Source organism: Crocuta crocuta, unplaced genomic scaffold, assembly GCF_008692635.1.
Source record: "Crocuta crocuta isolate KB4526 unplaced genomic scaffold, BGI_CrCroc_1.0 scaffold376, whole genome shotgun sequence".
In the NCBI taxonomy this organism is placed as follows: domain Eukaryota; kingdom Metazoa; phylum Chordata; class Mammalia; order Carnivora; family Hyaenidae; genus Crocuta; species Crocuta crocuta.
Window position 1 is genome coordinate 4,736,551 of NW_027527388.1, and position 16,570 is coordinate 4,753,120.

The window sequence follows — 16,570 nt, forward strand, 5'->3', positions numbered from 1 at the left end:
TCAGTGATCTTTTCAAAATCTGGGGATACAATTTTTATTTTTATTTATTTATTTATATTTTTAAAATATAATTTATTGTCAAATTGGCTTACATACAACACCCAGGGCTCATCCCAACAAGTGCCCTCCTCATTGCCCATCACCCACTTTTCTCTTCCCCATCCCCTTCATGAAGAACATGATCCCCTTGATGAAGAACATCAACCTTCAGTTTGTTCTCTGTCTCTTATTTAAGAGACATTAAAATGTCTTATTTAAGACTCATTTAAGAGTCTCTTATGGTTTGGCTCTCTCTCTGTTTGAAACTATTTTTCCCCTTTCCTTCCCCCCATAGTCTTCTGTTAAGTTTCTCAAGATCCAGATATGAGTGAAAACATACGATGTCTTTCTTTCTCTGACTGACTTATTTCACTTAGCATAATACCCTCCAATTCCATCCACATTGCTGCAAATGGCAGGATTTCATTCTTTCTCATTGCCAAGTAGTATTCCATTGTATATATAAACCACATCTTCTTTAGCCACTCATCAGTTGATGGACATTTGGGCTCTTTCTGTAATTTGGCTGTTGTTGAAAGCGCTGCTGTCAACATTGGTGTACATGTGACCCTAGGTATCAGGACTCCTGGGGATACAGTTTTTAGATTACAACTACTCAGTCTTTTACTTATTATGTATTTATTTTCAATTTCTTCTTTTAATTTGAAAATATATGTAAATTGTGTCAGCCAAGAATTTTTGTGCTGTTGGTCACTTTGAACATTTTAAATAAAATTTTTTAACATTATTTTTGAGAGATAGAACACAAGTTGGGGGAGGGGTGAGGCAGAGAGAGAGAGAGAGAGACATAGAAGCCAAAGCAGGCTCCGGGCTGTCAGCACAAAGCCTGATGCGAGACTCAAACCCATAGACTGAGAGACGATGACCTGAGCCAAAGTCAGACACTTAACTGACCAAGCCACCCAGGCGCCCCCCCATCTCTTTATGAACTTTTAAAAAACATCATTACCTATAACTTAAATAAATACTTTCAGTGTGTATGTTTTGAGTTAGAATAATAGCCTTATAATTTTAACTTGGATATTTAATAGATATTTAATATAGTTATCAGATTTTTAAAATTTTCTCACATTTCTCAAATATTAATCCATTTATGTAAATGATGGTAATCATTTAGCTGGAAGGAACCATCAGAGTTTCTGATCTTATCTAGTTTATCTTTAAAATTTTTTAAATGTTTATTTATTTTTGAGAGAGAGAGAGCAGGGAAGGGACAGAGAGAGAGGGAGACACTGAATCCAAAGCAAGCTTCAGGCTCTGAGCTATCAGCACAGGATTTCAGGATTCCTTAATGCCCCTTACTCATTTAGCCTCTCCCCCCACTTACAATCCCTCCAGTAACACTCTGTTTGTTCTCCGTATTTAAGAGTCTTTTATGTTTTTGTCCCTCTCCTGGTTTTTATATTATTTTTGCTTCCCTTCCCTTATGTTCATCTGTTTTGTATCTTAAAGTCCTCATGAGTGAAGTCATATGACATTTGTCTTTCTCTGACTGCCTAATTTCACTTAGCATAATACCCTCTAGTTCTATCCACGTAGTTGCAAATGGCAAGATTTCATTCTTTTTGATTGCCGCTTAATACTCCATTGTGTGTGTGTGTTTGTGTGTGTGTGTATAGATATATATATGGATACATATATCTTCTTTATCCATGGACATTTGGGCTCTTTCTGTACTTGGGCTATTGTTGAAAGTAGTGCTGCTATAAACTTTGGGGTGCATGTGTCCCTTCAAAACAGCATATCTATATCCCTTAGATAAGTACTTAGTAGTGCAATTGCTGGGTCATAGTGTAGTTCTATTTTAAATTTTTTGAGGAATCTCCATACTGTTTTCCAGAGTGCCTGCACTAGTTTGCATTCTCACCAGCAGTGGGAACAGATCCCTCTTTCTCCACATCCTCACTAGCATCTGTGGTTGACTGAGCTGTTATTGTTAGCCATTCTGACTGGTGTAAGGTGGCATCTCATTGTGGTTTTGATTTGTATTTCCCTGATGGTGAGTGACTTTGAGCATCATTTCATATGTGTGTTGGCCATCTGGAAGTCTTCTTTGGAGAAGTGTCTGTTCATGCCTTTAGCCCATTTCTTCACGGAATTATTTGTGTTTTTGGGTGTTGAGTTTGATAAGTTCTTTATAGATTTTGGACACCAACCCTTTATCTGATATGTCATTTGCAAATATCTTCTCCCATTACAATGGCTGCCGTTTAGTTTTGCTGATTGTTTCCTTCTCAGTGCAGAAGCTTTTTATTTTGATGAGGTCCTGATAGTTCACTTTTGCTTTAGTTTCCCTTGCCTCCGGAGATGTGTTGAATAAGAAATTGCTGCAGCTAGAGTCAAAGAGACTCTTGCCTGCTTTCTTCTCCCTCCCCTGCCTCCCCCAAGTTTCTGATTCCATTGAACTGGAGAAGAGCCTGAGAATTTGTATTTTGGACAAGTTTCCAGGGGATATTGATTCTGCTGGTCCAGAAAGCATACTTAGCAAGCTTCTGGATTATAGAAGCCCAGTTTAGGCAGCAATCTTGGGTAGGTCTGATGAGTGTAAGTTCTTTATCAGAAAAGTAACTAACATGAAAGCAGTCTGTGCCTACCTTACATTAGTTTATTTAAGAAATTTTTAAAGCTTTCTGGGTTATTGTTTTTCCATGTTCTTTGTGTGTCTTCAGGGATTCTGAGAGCCCATCTCTGCTATAAGCTTGTGGGGATTTTGCTGATGAGACTTGTGTCTGCTTTTCCACCTGATCAGAGCATCCTTGCTTCAGCATTCTGCACAGTAATCTCTTTAGGATTTCTTTTGAATGTAGCCAACAACAATGAAAAACACCTTAAAATCTTTAAATGTAGAATTTTCTGTACCAAATTTTATCTTTTAAAATATTCTTAATGCATTTAATGTGACTTTAGGTTATGCATAAAATTAGAAGATCTAAAATAAGCCCTTTTCAATGGTTGGCTATCCCTTTCTGTTCTTCTTTCATTATATTTTTCCTTTAATTACCTACTTTCAGCACTAACTATAATTCTCTTCATAGTACTTGTATTAATACGTGAAGGTGTTTTGAAAAATAATATTAATAGAAATTTTAGAAGTTGACCCACAGGAATTGCTCATTTTATTTGCCTTTAGTTCAGAACTCCATATATTATGTAAATATATAACTATTTTTATGCTAAATAAATGCTTAAGGAATATGTTTTTTACATGAATTGAATTATTTGTGTTTTTTGGATATTACTAATTCAGTAAAACCTACTTTATTTGTGCCTTTATTGAAATGCTTTATTAACCAGCATTTTACCATGTTAATGATGACTAAATCCTTGTAAACATATGGCTCCAGTCACTAAATTATTGTTATAGTTCATGTTTAAAATACATTTTAAGTATATTCAAAATAAATTATTTTAATCTGTGCATAAGATAGAGGCAATAGTTATTAAGCAAAGTATTTGTAAATTATCTTAATCTGTGCATAAGATGTAGGCAATATTTAGTAAACAGTATTTAAATAAGCAGTCTGTTTTTTGAACATGTCAGATTTTGTTATAATGCTATTTTTTAGTTGATTAGGCAGCAGACTTGAGTAGGTCTGATGAGTGTAAGTTTTTTACCAGAAAAGTAACTAACATGAAAGCAGTCTGTGCCTACCTTACATTAGTTTAAGAAAATATTCTAAGTTTTAGAAATGACAGGTTGTACGTGAATTTTTAAACATGAAGCTGTGGGTCAAGACCTAATTTTACAAATGATGCGCCTTCTCAAAGCTTCAGCAATACCAACATCAACCACAAGATGTCTTCACTGACTTAAAATTCAAAGTGAATGCCCTCTCACCAGCAGCCTAGCAAATTAGATGTTTTTAAAAAGAAAAAATAATTGAAAACAGTTTTTAAGTTTTAATTTAAATAAAATTGTATCATGTTTTATGTATGTTAATTTATTCTGTGCTAAAAATACAGCTTGTCAGTGTTTCTTCTAGTGAGTTGTTAAAATTAAGCATACACGTTTCAGAACAGTGGGTTACTCCAAAACATTGATTTTACTATGCAATAAAGCATGGTAAATAAATAAATAAATACAAGTGCTCATTGGCAATTATTAATAGAACTATGGAGTTTAGAAATGACCTCACAAAACAATAATATTAGCCGTGTACTCTGTTCACTTTATTTATTTATTTATTTTTTTAATTCTCCCAGAGAACAAAAAGCTAACAAGGTGAAGGATAGAGGTGTGGAAATAGGCAAATGATATGCTAGTAGACAGGTTATTTTGGACTGAGAGTCCTTCACTGTTTTCCTCATATTTCATTTGCTGTAATTGCTCTGAACATAAGAGAAAACGTGTTCTGTGCTGTACTTTGATGTATAAATTGACGCTTTTTGCGGGTATCTCAAGTTTGGGAAAACCTTTTCAAGATTATGTCTTTTTCTCACTTAATAGGCTTTTATAATATCCTGTTTTTAAAATTTCTAAGAGTTAGAAACTTTAAGATCTTATTCTAGTAAATATCACCATATTTATGATTCAGAAAGGGTTTTTTTTTTTACTCTTTATTAATTTTAAAATATTTACTCTCGCTGTATGTGAATATCACTTGAAAAATTTGAGATAGGGATGAGGGACTACCTTTGCAAACCTGTTTTTCAGTATCCCCAGTGCTTTTGACTTGTTTTCCTCTTGGTCTTTATTGGTGCAAGATCCTATCTTATCTAGGAGAACCCTGATTTTCAGCAAACTCTTCCTTTTCTCCCCCTTCTCCTTTTTACTGAAAATTACTCTATGCCAGATCCCAGGTTAAGTAATTTACATGCATTATCTATGTAGTCTTCAGAAGAACACTGAAAATAGAAAAGATTACTGCACTCTTTTTTACTGCAGAGATGAAGTAACTGGAACTTTCTTAAAATCTGTCTTTTATTGCTGCAGCACTTTCATTATTTGTGAAATGTCTTTCCCTCAGCTGCCAGCCAAACTGCTGTTTATTCTACAAATCCTACTCAAATGCCACTTACCTCCTAATTTTCTTGACCCCTTTTGAGCAGAATTAATTTTTAAGCATTAATATTTCCATTGCCATTTTACCTATATCTGCTTTTCTATGTAACAAATGTTGTAGTTTTGGAATATGTAATGGAAAGATGACAGACTTTGGTGCAAGACAGATCCAAATTTGAATTCTAATTCTGCCTCTTACTAGCTGAGTGACCTCTGGCAGAGTATGGTACCCACTGTCTGTCATTTCAGATACACAATGATCCTATCGTATAGATCTGGAGGTAAATTATTCTAAAGACACAAGGAAATGCTTTATGTATCAAGGAGTTTTGAATGTATATTTGTGCTAATAAGTTCAAGGGATGCAGAGATTCACAGGACAGCCCATGCCATGCTGGAACACACAGCCTAATGAGAGATCAAGAAACTTCAGTGTGAAACACATGCTAGGTCAGAAGCACCTGTGACGAAGGGGCAGCTGTCTTAGCCCGGTGAGGTGGAGAGATTGCTTTCCTCACTAGACTGGTAGGTTTTAGATGTGATTTTCAATGAGGTAATAGTGAGCAGATCCTCAGTTAGGGACATATTTTAAATCTTAGGGTAGAAGGTACACACACACACACACACACATATGTATTCACACACCATGTTCAGTATTATTATTTCATCTGGAAAATTTTGAAAGATTAAAAACCTACTTTATTGTACAAACTGTAAAAAATAGAGCTTGACAAAATCTTGACTGATAACAATATGTGGAAGAGAAGTATAGTGGACATTTATGATTCCTAGAACCTGAATTCTTTTCCTGTGTTTGGGGGAACTTCCCATCTTTTGAGTCTTGGTGGTGGAGAAGACAAAAATGGGAGATACTTTTTCCCCAGCCTCTTTTGCAGCTACGCCATGCATGTGTACCTCAGCTCTACTAGCCAGGCGATCTGTTCCTCACTTGGGCTACCCACGCAAATAAGCAGGAGCTGTGGCGCATGCTCTCTGCCAGTCGTAGGGGTGACAGCAAGATTGAGCCTCCAGGTAGTGGCTGCAGCAGTGCTGGGGTGAGCGTCCAGGGCCGGTGAGACTGAGGGCACAAGGTGTACAGCTAGCTGCTTGCAGTGTGCTCGTGGACGCTGATGGTCAGCATGTCTTCCCGGTTTCAAGTTCAGTAACATCAAGCTGGTAGTTAATATCAGCCATGGAAATTGGCAAATGCTGTAAATACAAGGCTTCTTATCTCCCCTCTCCATGTCCCCTCCCCTTCCCAGAAGTGGTTTACCAGTACACCGCTGCCCCCAGACTAGTTCTCTGGTTTGCTTGTGAGTGGTTTTTCCCCTGTGTAGGTGGCAGACCCAGTTCTTTCATTCTCCTGACATTTCTTTGAACTACCCAATGTCTTAATTTCAAAATATAATTAAAATTATTGAACTATTTTAATGTCACATTTGATATATACAAACGTAGATGTTTTAAAGCTTAATAATGAAGTGAGTACCTGTGAAGCCTCAGCCTGATATAGGAGCATGAATGTTACGTACCACTGTGCCTGCTTACGTGCCCTAGTGCTTCCCCTCCCACGCCACGGGCTGATTGCTGGGAGTTCAGCTTCACTCGACTTTTAAAAATATTTTAGTTACATAGATAATTATTCCCAAACAATAGTTTCGTTTTTAAGCTTTATAAGATGATAATGTATTATCTGCTTTCATCATTCAGTGTTGAATTTCTAACAGATGTCCGTGTTGCATATAGCTATTATTCATTTATTTTCTTTTCTATGTAATATTAAACTGTGTAAATATACCTCAGTTTACTTATTCATTCTTCCATTGATGGATATTTAGGTGCTTTTCTTTTTCTTTTGTTTTGATAATAGATGCACTCCTAGGAACAAATATGTAGGTTTTTCCTGATGCATGTATGTGAGTTTCTCCGGGGGACATAACCAGGGATTGAATTATTATGTGCTAGAGCTAAGCAAGTGTTTGACTTTATAAGATTATGCCAAATTATTTTTCAAAGTAGTTGTACCAGAGTTATATGAACTTCAATCGTGTATGCAAGATACCATTAATCTATATCATTTGTGACACTTGAAATTATCAAATTTTTCTAATCTTGTGATTTTAAAATATGTTATTCTTCCTTAGGCTATTCTTTCCCTGCCCATGCCCACCCCCATATAAATTTGAGGATCAAATGAGCAAGTTTCTTGAAATATGTTGGGATTTTGATTGAAATTGAATTGCTTTTGCAGATGAGCTATTAAAGATGGTTGACATCTTTATGATATCACATTACCAGTGAAGGATTTATAACCTGCTTCTGTCAAGAGAAGAAAAAAAGCCCTGATATGTAGCATTTGCTACACAAATATTACTACCATGTTTGGTTATAAGCTACACCATGAAATCATCGATGCAAGAATTAGGAAGAAATGTGCACGATAGGCTCTTGTAAACTGGTATGGGCTGCCTGTAGCACACTCTAGATGTATCTCTTTACTTAGTTTCCCATAGTTTTATAATTTATTAAAAGCATATAGGTCTTGTATCTTTTGTAAGCTTTATTCCTGGAGTATTTTATTTTTATTCTTATAATGTGTTTTTAAAAAATTACTTTTTTCCTGTGTGATAATTGTAGATCTTAAATTCTGCTACCCTGTAGTTAATACTCTTAAAACTATATCTGTATATTTATTCTTTTATGCTTTCTTTATAAATTTGCCTTCTGTTGACTCCTGGGTAGAATCACACCAAATCTACTCTCTTGCATCTGGCTTCTTTCACTTTATATAATTTTTTGACGTTAATGTGTCAGTAGTTTGTTCCTATTGATTGCTGAATAGTATTCCATTGCATGGATATACCACTTCTTTCACTACATTCATAAATCGATGGACATTTAGACTGCTATGCATAGTTCGCTTTTATTTTTTCACTGCTAATGAAAGTATCTTGATGTTTATAAATCACTGATTTGCATCATTATTCTGCTTCTTGATCAGTCTTGTTCAGTAGTAGTTTCATTAGTCGTTGCTAACCTTGTATTTTTGCTTGCTGATTCATTTATGTCTTTTTATTATCTTCTTTCTTCCTCCTTGGTGTAGCTCATTCTGTTGTTTTTTTTCATAGCGTGTTAGTTTAGCTCATTTTCTTTGCTGTTTTCTAATGTGAGCTATTAATTATTCTCCTCCCACTGCTTTAACTATATCCCAGAGGTTTTATACATGGTATTTTCATAATCATTAAGTTCTAAACATTTTTCAGTTTACATTTATTCTTTGCCTGTTTTAATCATAAAATATTATCATTTGTCTTTTTGTTTATTTATTTTGAAAGGGGGTGGGAAGAAGAGAGAGGAGAGAGAGAGTCTAAGCAGACTCCACACTGTCAGCAGAGAGCCTGATGCAGGTCTCAATCTCACGAACCGGGAAATCGTGACGTGAGCCAAAATCAAGAGTCAGATGCTTAACCGACTGAGCCATCCAGGAGCCCTTGTCTTCGTTTTGTTATAGATTTCTCATTTAGTTATACTGTGAACAGAGAATTTGAACTGAGTGAGAGTTGTGTTTGGAATTTCCTAAAGGCTTATATTATAGCTTGATATATATTTGTAAATGTGGTATGTTTGCTTGAGAAGAATATTTGATCCCTAGTTATTAGGTTCATAACTCTATATAAATTTTCTAGACTAGGCTTATTATTTTATACTCTGTTTTTGATAATTGCAAATTCTCCAGGCCTTAGAGACTTAAATTTATTCATTGTTTTTTGTTTTGTTTTTATGATTCTCATGCTTTGTGGCTTGTTTGTGAGTCTTTTAGGTATTTTCTTGTGATTTCATGTTTCTTGATTTTTCTGTATGGAAATTCTGGGCACCTGAATCAGCAGTGCTTTCTTCTAGAAGGGATATGTGGAGCTAGTGAGGGTGCTCCTAACTTCAGTGAGTTGAGGTTTTGGCTAAGATTAATTTTGCTACTTTTCCACTAGCCCAGTTGAGACTCTCTCAATTGCAATGCTGTTACTACCAGAAGCAAACATAGATCTTCTCTGGAGGAAAATGCCTTCCAAATTGAGACTTAACATAGATGCCTGACTGGATGATGTGAGGAATGTTCTAGAATTTCTAACATTATATAGAGTTACCTTTCCCTCTAGTTTTCTTGAATCTGATATTATCCTTATAATAGTACAGAGTGTGACAAATCATACTTTTTTCCCTGTGATCTTTTCCTCCCCTACCCTTGTGTTTATTAAAATAAAATATTGTTGAAATATTAAGATATTAATGATATTAAGGCAAAGAAGTAGGTTAAGAAAGAGAGCATCATAAATGCTATTTAAAGCTTGTTCTTCAGGCTTTTAAAGTAGGTAAAGCAGAACCACTATTTCTTCTTTCAAGGTGGCTTTCTGGAATCATTTGCCCAGTTGCTTGGACCCTAAGGTAGAGATATGAATAGTCTAGCCAAAAACTTCCCTAGATACACGTGAATGAAAACAAAATGAACCCTAGAAAGTCTTATTGAAGCTTTGAAAGTAGTGATAAAGAATGAAATGAATTATGATTTTAAGTACTTAAAACGACTATGGAGGATGGAACTGTTTTTATTCTGTTAATTTTAACTCACTTTGCAACAATGTTGGAAAATAGATCAGAACTTATCCATAGATTCTGTCATAATTAATATACTCAGAGGACCCTGTGTCTAGGGTTGATGGAGATGTGATGCTTATGTTGTTAGGTTTTGAAGGAGCAAATTTATTTCTCAAGGAAATTGATAAGATTATAAAAAGAAATGGCTAGCATATATTTCACAATAAGTATAATAACTGTCTAAACTTAAATGGTTTCTAGAGTTCTAAAAAATTACAGTTTCAACAGTTTTTCCAGGTGTGATCAGACTGTTGATAACTCGTTCCATGTCATCCAGCCTTTAGAGAGTCTGTTTGATAAACAGAAGTGCTATTTGCTGTGACCAGTAAAGTAATAAACTAATAGAGTCATTTAAATTTGGTATTCCATATCAGTTTATATGACTGGTTAGGAGTGCAGATTACAGATATATCCATCTTTTTAGAAAGAGAAAGGAATGAAGCCTGGGTGGATTTTTTGGGGCCTCAGATAATATTCCTGGCAGATACTTGATATCATTTATTATGATTAGAAATCTTTACCTGGAAAGACAATGATGAATTCTTTTTACCTATTTAAACTTTTCACAGTCATTTCTTTTACCTGTTCCTTATTACTTAGGCAAAACAGAAAATTGGACATTAAAGAAATCTTGGGCAAAGAGTAATCTCTGTTTTTTATTACTTTCACTTAAAATTTCTTTCTTTCCTTCCTTCTTTCCTTCCTTCCTTCTTTCTTTCTTTCTTTCTTTCTTTCTTTCTTTCTTTCTTTCTTTCTTTCTTTCTTTCTTTCACCTTAGGGTCACCCTTTACACTAGTTGGACACAGATTTTGAGTCTAAATCTCATTCAGTTGTGTGGATGGATGCCTTTAGATGATTTCAGATTCAGGGTTTAAAGTTAGCATTTATAATCTTAGAACTATAGCATTTTATTCTCCTATTTGTGTTTTATTTAAGTCCCATACTTCTGTATTCTGTTTTCTACAGAGTATAGTAAACTGAATTTTGTAAACATAATAATGAAAAAAATCATTATCTGCTGGCTTCCTTATAGAATCTTTCTAAATTGTGGAATCACTAATATTAAGGCTTGATGATACACATTGAGAAGTGATTATCACAAGACCGTATAATTTAGGAGTTTCTAAGAGGAGTCTAATAAATAGTACCTCTTTTTCCACTTAGCTTTTGAATCAATCGAGAAGTGAAGAGTGGGAGATGTGAATCAAAATATCAACTTTATTATTAATAAAAAATTACTTTGAAAGATACGGTTTAGTCGAAGACCTGAATGGACCTATTAACTGAACCAGGGAGACTTACACATTCCTTCATAGTAGTGCCAACCCAGTGAAGAGGCTGAGTAATACCTCCCACCTCAGGATTCCTAGCTAGATCCCAAGAAAAAGAAAAGTGAAGATGAGTCCAGTATATACAGTATATTCTTCCCAGTCAAATGAGTCAGTCATTCCATAATGGGTGCATTAGTTTCCTAAGGTTCCTATAACAAACTACCACAAACCTGATGACCTGAAACACAGAAATATATCTTGTTACGGTTCTGTTGTCCAGAAGTCTAAAATCGAAGTATCATGGGGCACCTGGGTGGCTCAGTTGGTTAAGTGTCCGACTTTGGCTTGGGTCATGATCTCCTGGTCTGTGGGTTCGAGCCCCCCATCGGGCTCGGTGCTGACGGCTAGCTCAGAGCCTGGAGCCTGCTTCAGATTCTGTGTCTCCCCCTCTCTCTGACCCTCCCCAATCACACTGCCTCTCTCTCTCTCAGAAATAAAAACATTTAAAAGTTTTTAAAAAAATGAAAAATGATAAAACTAAAATCAAAGTGTCAGCAACTTTGGTTCCTTTGGAGGCTCTGAGGGAAAATTTGTTTCGTGCCTCTCTTGTAGTAATTCGTAGCTGTGGGTAATCCTTGGCATCCTTTGCCTTATAGATGTGAACTTCCAATTTTTGCTTGCATCTCTACATGGCCTTTACACCACACATCTTTCTGTGTGTATTTATACTGCGTGTTTATTTCCTCTTAACCTTGTAAGGATGCTCATCACTGAATTTCCAGCCCATTCTAATTCTGAATGGTCTCATCTTTAGATCTTGACCTAAGTTATGCTTGCATTTCCTTTTCCCAAATAGGTTACATTTACAGGTTCCAGTAGATGTATCTTTTGGAGGGGCCACTATTCAATGCACTAAAAGGGCCAATGAGGCCAGGAATTGGAATAAGTTAATAAGTAGACTTGGGGCACTTGGGTGGCTCAGTCAGGTACGCATCTAGCTTTGGCTCAGGTCATGATCTCATGTCTTGTGGGTTTGAGCCCAGTGTTGGGCTCTGTGCTGACAGTTTAGAGCCTGAGTCCCATTTTCAATTCTGTCTCTGGCTCTCTCTGCCCCTCCCCCACTCACGTTCTAGCTCTCTCTCTCAAAAACAAACAAACATTAAAAAAATAAATAAACTTGTTGCTAGGAAATATCAGGAGTTGGGGGTAGGTATTACTTCCGATATTCCCCAGCTTTTTGTTCCCATGGTCAACTAGGATGTATGTAGAAGGTCCTCAAAATGGTTATTTTCCCACCCTGTGTTTGTGTCATTGACGTTATCTTCAATTTTTGTTTCTTTGGTAGAATCTGAAAGCTACTTGTCTATTTTATAAGTAAGAGAGGTTAAAAGTAAGCAATATAATCTATATATCCATTTAGCTGAACACAAATAAAAGGCAGTTTATTACAACACATTGAAAGCAAACAAAATCAGCAAAGGTGTTCTCTCAACCCTCTTGGGATGTAGAACTCCCCAGTTCTGTAAAGATGCGTGGTGATCTATATGTCATATGGACCAAGTCACGGTACCCTTGTCAGTCTGGATAAGTAATACTAGGAAAGTTCCATTTCTTTCTTACTAAGAATTATATAGAAGCAAGTGTTTTACTCTCAGAGTTCAATGGATATACTCTCCCTTGGATGCATGAGTGTCACTTTGGAACACCTAGTACTAGATAATTTCTGATCGTCTAACAGAACTTTTTTGTAGCGATATAGATACTTTATATCTGTGATGTCCATGTACAGAACATTTGAAATATGGCTAATGTGACTCAAGAATTAATTTCACATTTCTTTTAGTTTTCATTAATTTAGATAAAAATTCAAATAGTTGCATGCGGTTGGTGGACCATATTGGACAGCACATGCTACATGTATGTCAAAGTCTAAGCAAAAAATACTGAGAGTAGTAAAATAAAGAGAATGATAAACATTACAATAATCATAATCTGCCTATGGTTTAATGTAAAGGTCCTTATTTTAATGACATCAACAAAGCAAAAGAAAAAGTTCATCCTGAACTAGCAGCTAATCTGTACTTGTTAAGGGTTTTGGAGTTGCCTTAACTTGGAATTATTTTTATAACTGAAAATTAGATGAAATTTTAGTCTCTTGTCTCTATATTCTTTAGGACTAAATTTATAACAAGATTACTCCTCTGTAGGCAAAATACTGGTGAACATAATGTAGAAATTTGTTAACTTGAAACATGCTTACTTGAGAAATTAAATGTAAATGTCAATCATTTCACATTTGCTTTGCTAAAAATATAAATTAAATTAATGTGCACAGATTTTTCTTAAAAGACTATTTAACAAAAATGTAGTCTTTTTTTTTCCTTTGTATGTATGATATATCCTTAAAGGTGTAATATTTTATAATGTGGAAAATACTACTTTGTGGTAAAGTTATTTTTCAGGCATGTAAGCAGATTTTACCATATTTCCCAATTATATCATAAGTATTTTATTACATAAAAATTTTAATAGCCAGTTAGGCCGTCAATTTTATTTTTGTCTTTGAAACATGTCCAGGAATTAGATTTAAATTTGCTTGAAAAGATAATGTGAAAATAAGTCAGGTACAGCTCATACTTCTTGAACTCTATATGGTTTAAATTTTGGCGTATTGTATTCTTCATTAATGCCAGAAGAGGGTGGGTGTACTTTAAACTTGATGTTTTTAAACAGTAAGCATTTCTTCCAACTGGTGCTATAAAGTCTATGTCCCTTAAAAAATTACCAAGTTCTTTAGTTCCAGATTGTCCTTTAATGTACATGGGAGGAGATTGGGGGTGTGTATATGTGATTAATCTAGAGCACATAACGTTAAAACCATTTAACTTTAAACACCTTTAATCCATAAACACAACTTTCTTTTCCTAAAGTTTTCTCATTACTTTCTGAAAATGAATTCAGAAGACCCTTTTGAAGGGTCTCCCCCAAACCCTGATGTATGCAACATAATTTCACTTTTGACTTTATTTAATTGAAATTCTTATAAATCATACAGGAAAAAAGAAACACAATAAATGAAAAACAAAGCCATGGCTAGAAAGTGATATTTATTCCTTTGTGTTTTGACAGCTTGAAGGTCCATGTGTTTTGCAAATTCAGAAAATTCGCAATGTTGCTGCCCCAAAGGACAATGAAGAATCTCAGGCTGCACCAAGAATGCTGCGTTTGCAGATGACTGATGGGCACATAAGTTGCACAGCTGTTGAATTTAGTTTTATGTCAAAAATAAGGTGAAACTTTGCTTTGTATATTCTCACAGAGTTTGAAGGTGCTGTTCAGAATGGATTTTGTTTTACAAATTTTGGAAAGAAGAAATGAACTCTTAAGTGCATATTATAATTTTCAGAAGCTATTGAAGAGTGTTTGTATTTATGCTTTATCTGTATAGGAAAATAGTTAGGAATGCAATTACCTACTCCTTCCTTAAATATAAATTATAAAAACAAATGTAAGTTGGTTTTGTATGGAAAGTTTTTCCAGCAAATTTTGGGTTATTCAGAAGTTTTCAAGAAAAACAGAATGTCTTTGAATATGTTACTGCTGCTTCTTTGACAGCTGTGTCCATCACACTAGACGAGTTTTGTAGATAAGTGAATTTTCTTAGGAAGTGATAGAAGCTACAGAGATGTGCCACTCCACTTTCTCAGAGGAAAAGGAACTTACTTCATAGCAAACAATTTTCCACATTCTTCTTTTGGCTATTTTTATGAGAAGTTTTTATTTTTATTTGAATAAAGTTAATGTGTAACATTGTGTAAGTTTAATTATACAGCATGTTACTTTGATACACTTATATATTATTGCTAACATAACAATTTATCACAATACATGATTATAGTTTAATACTATCATTTGTGTTTATTATACTGCATATTAGATTTCTATGGCTTATATACTGCTCATTATAAGTTTGTACTCTTAAATGCCATTAATCTTATCCCTCTCTGCCATTCTCTGATAACACCATTTTAGTCTCTTTTTATAGGTATAACTTATTTGGATTCTATATGTAAATGATATCATACAGTCTTTCTCTGTCTGAATTATCTTGCTTATGTTCAAGATCCATTCATGTTATTGCAAATAGGATATTCTCCTTTCTCATGCCGAATAATATTCTATTGTGTGTATGTACCACATCTTTATTATCCATTCATTTTAGTTCTTCCCAGATTGTGAATAATATTGCAGTAGACATGGGAGTGCATATTTGTTGTCAAATCCTGTTTTTATTTCCTTTGGGTATATACCCAAAAGTGGAACGGCTGAATTGTGTGGTAGATCTAATTTTAATTTTTGAGGAATCTCCATATTGTTTTCCATAGTGGTTGGCCCAATTTACACTATCTACCAACAGTGTATAAAAGTTCCCTTTCTACCACATCCTCACCAACATCTGTTGTCTTTTGTGTTCTTGATGATAACCATTCTAAGAAGTGTGAGGTGATATCTCATTGTGGTTTTGATTGGCATTTCCCTGGTGAGTAGGAAAATTGAGCAAATTTTACATGATTGTTGGTCATTTTGATGTCCTTTTTGGAAAAATGTCTGTTTAGTTCTTCTCATTTTTTAATCAGATTGTTTTTTATTATGTTGACAGAGTTCTTCATATATTTTGGAGGTTAATCCCTCATCTAATATATAGTTTGCAAAAATTACTCCAATTCTGTATGTTGTCTTTTCATTTTGTTGTTTCTTTTGCTTTGCAGAAGCTTTTGAGTCATCAAGCCCATTTGTTGATTTTTGCTTTTGTTTTTGGGCGTTGGGTGTCATATCCAAAAATTCATTGCCAAGACCATTACTGATAATCTTCTTCTCTATGTTCTCTTCTAGGGGCTTTATGGTAGTAGGTCTCACAGTTAAGTCTTTGGCCCATTTTGAGTTAATTTTTGTGAGGTTGTGAGATGGGGGTCCAGTTTCACTGTTCTGCTAGTGTTTCTATGAAAGGCTTTTAGAGTCATATTAGTTGGAATGGATAAAAGCACTGAGAAGGACTTTATCCTCAGTACCCTATTAGTTCAAATTGAGCAGTTTTATGAGGTGGCAGTTTTCATTGGGCACTTGCTATGTCATTTTATATGCTCATGTTTGGTGTTTGCTGTTCTGGGTCTTTTGAGCTTTTTCACTTAATGTAAATCTTAGACCATACTCTTTTCCTAAGTGAGTGGAGGTACAAAGGTAAAAAAAAAAAAGTTTAGATTTTGCCTCCCAGTAGTTCCTCTGCAAAAGCAGTAGGCACATAGGCACACAAGTTATAATAAATATATCAACTGAAAGGATTGGTAGTCTAGAAATTTAACTCTACTTCAGGGAGCCAGAAATGAGACTTAAAATAGGAAAAGGTGTTTTGAAGAGGTGAGAGGGGGAATAGCACATGCAGAGATATGGTATCTTGAAAACAAATGAGTGAAAAGTTCTATTTGGAAGAGCTTAGGTGATTTGGGATGGTAGTTATGTAGGAAGAAATGTGATAGGTGGAGTTCTTCTATGCCATGCCCATTAGTTTCTCTTCCCGCCCTCCCCCCCC

General features: G+C 35.0%; 1 protein-coding gene across 4 annotated transcripts in view; it reads left to right on the forward strand.

Moving 5' to 3' along the window:
• TDRD3 (tudor domain containing 3) overlaps positions 1-16,570 on the forward strand; it is a 160,534-nt gene that overhangs the window by 58,130 nt on the left and 85,834 nt on the right. For 2 of the 4 annotated variants that reach the window (XM_077752472.1, XM_077752480.1), the window contains exon 4: positions 14,113-14,273. In XM_077752472.1, the coding sequence (XP_077608598.1) occupies positions 14,200-14,273 (74 nt within the window). In that variant the 5' untranslated portion in view covers positions 14,113-14,199. Of the gene's footprint in view, positions 1-14,112; positions 14,274-16,570 lie in introns of those variants that run through there. The other 2 variants (XM_077752461.1, XM_077752467.1) reach the window with 1 other exon arrangement.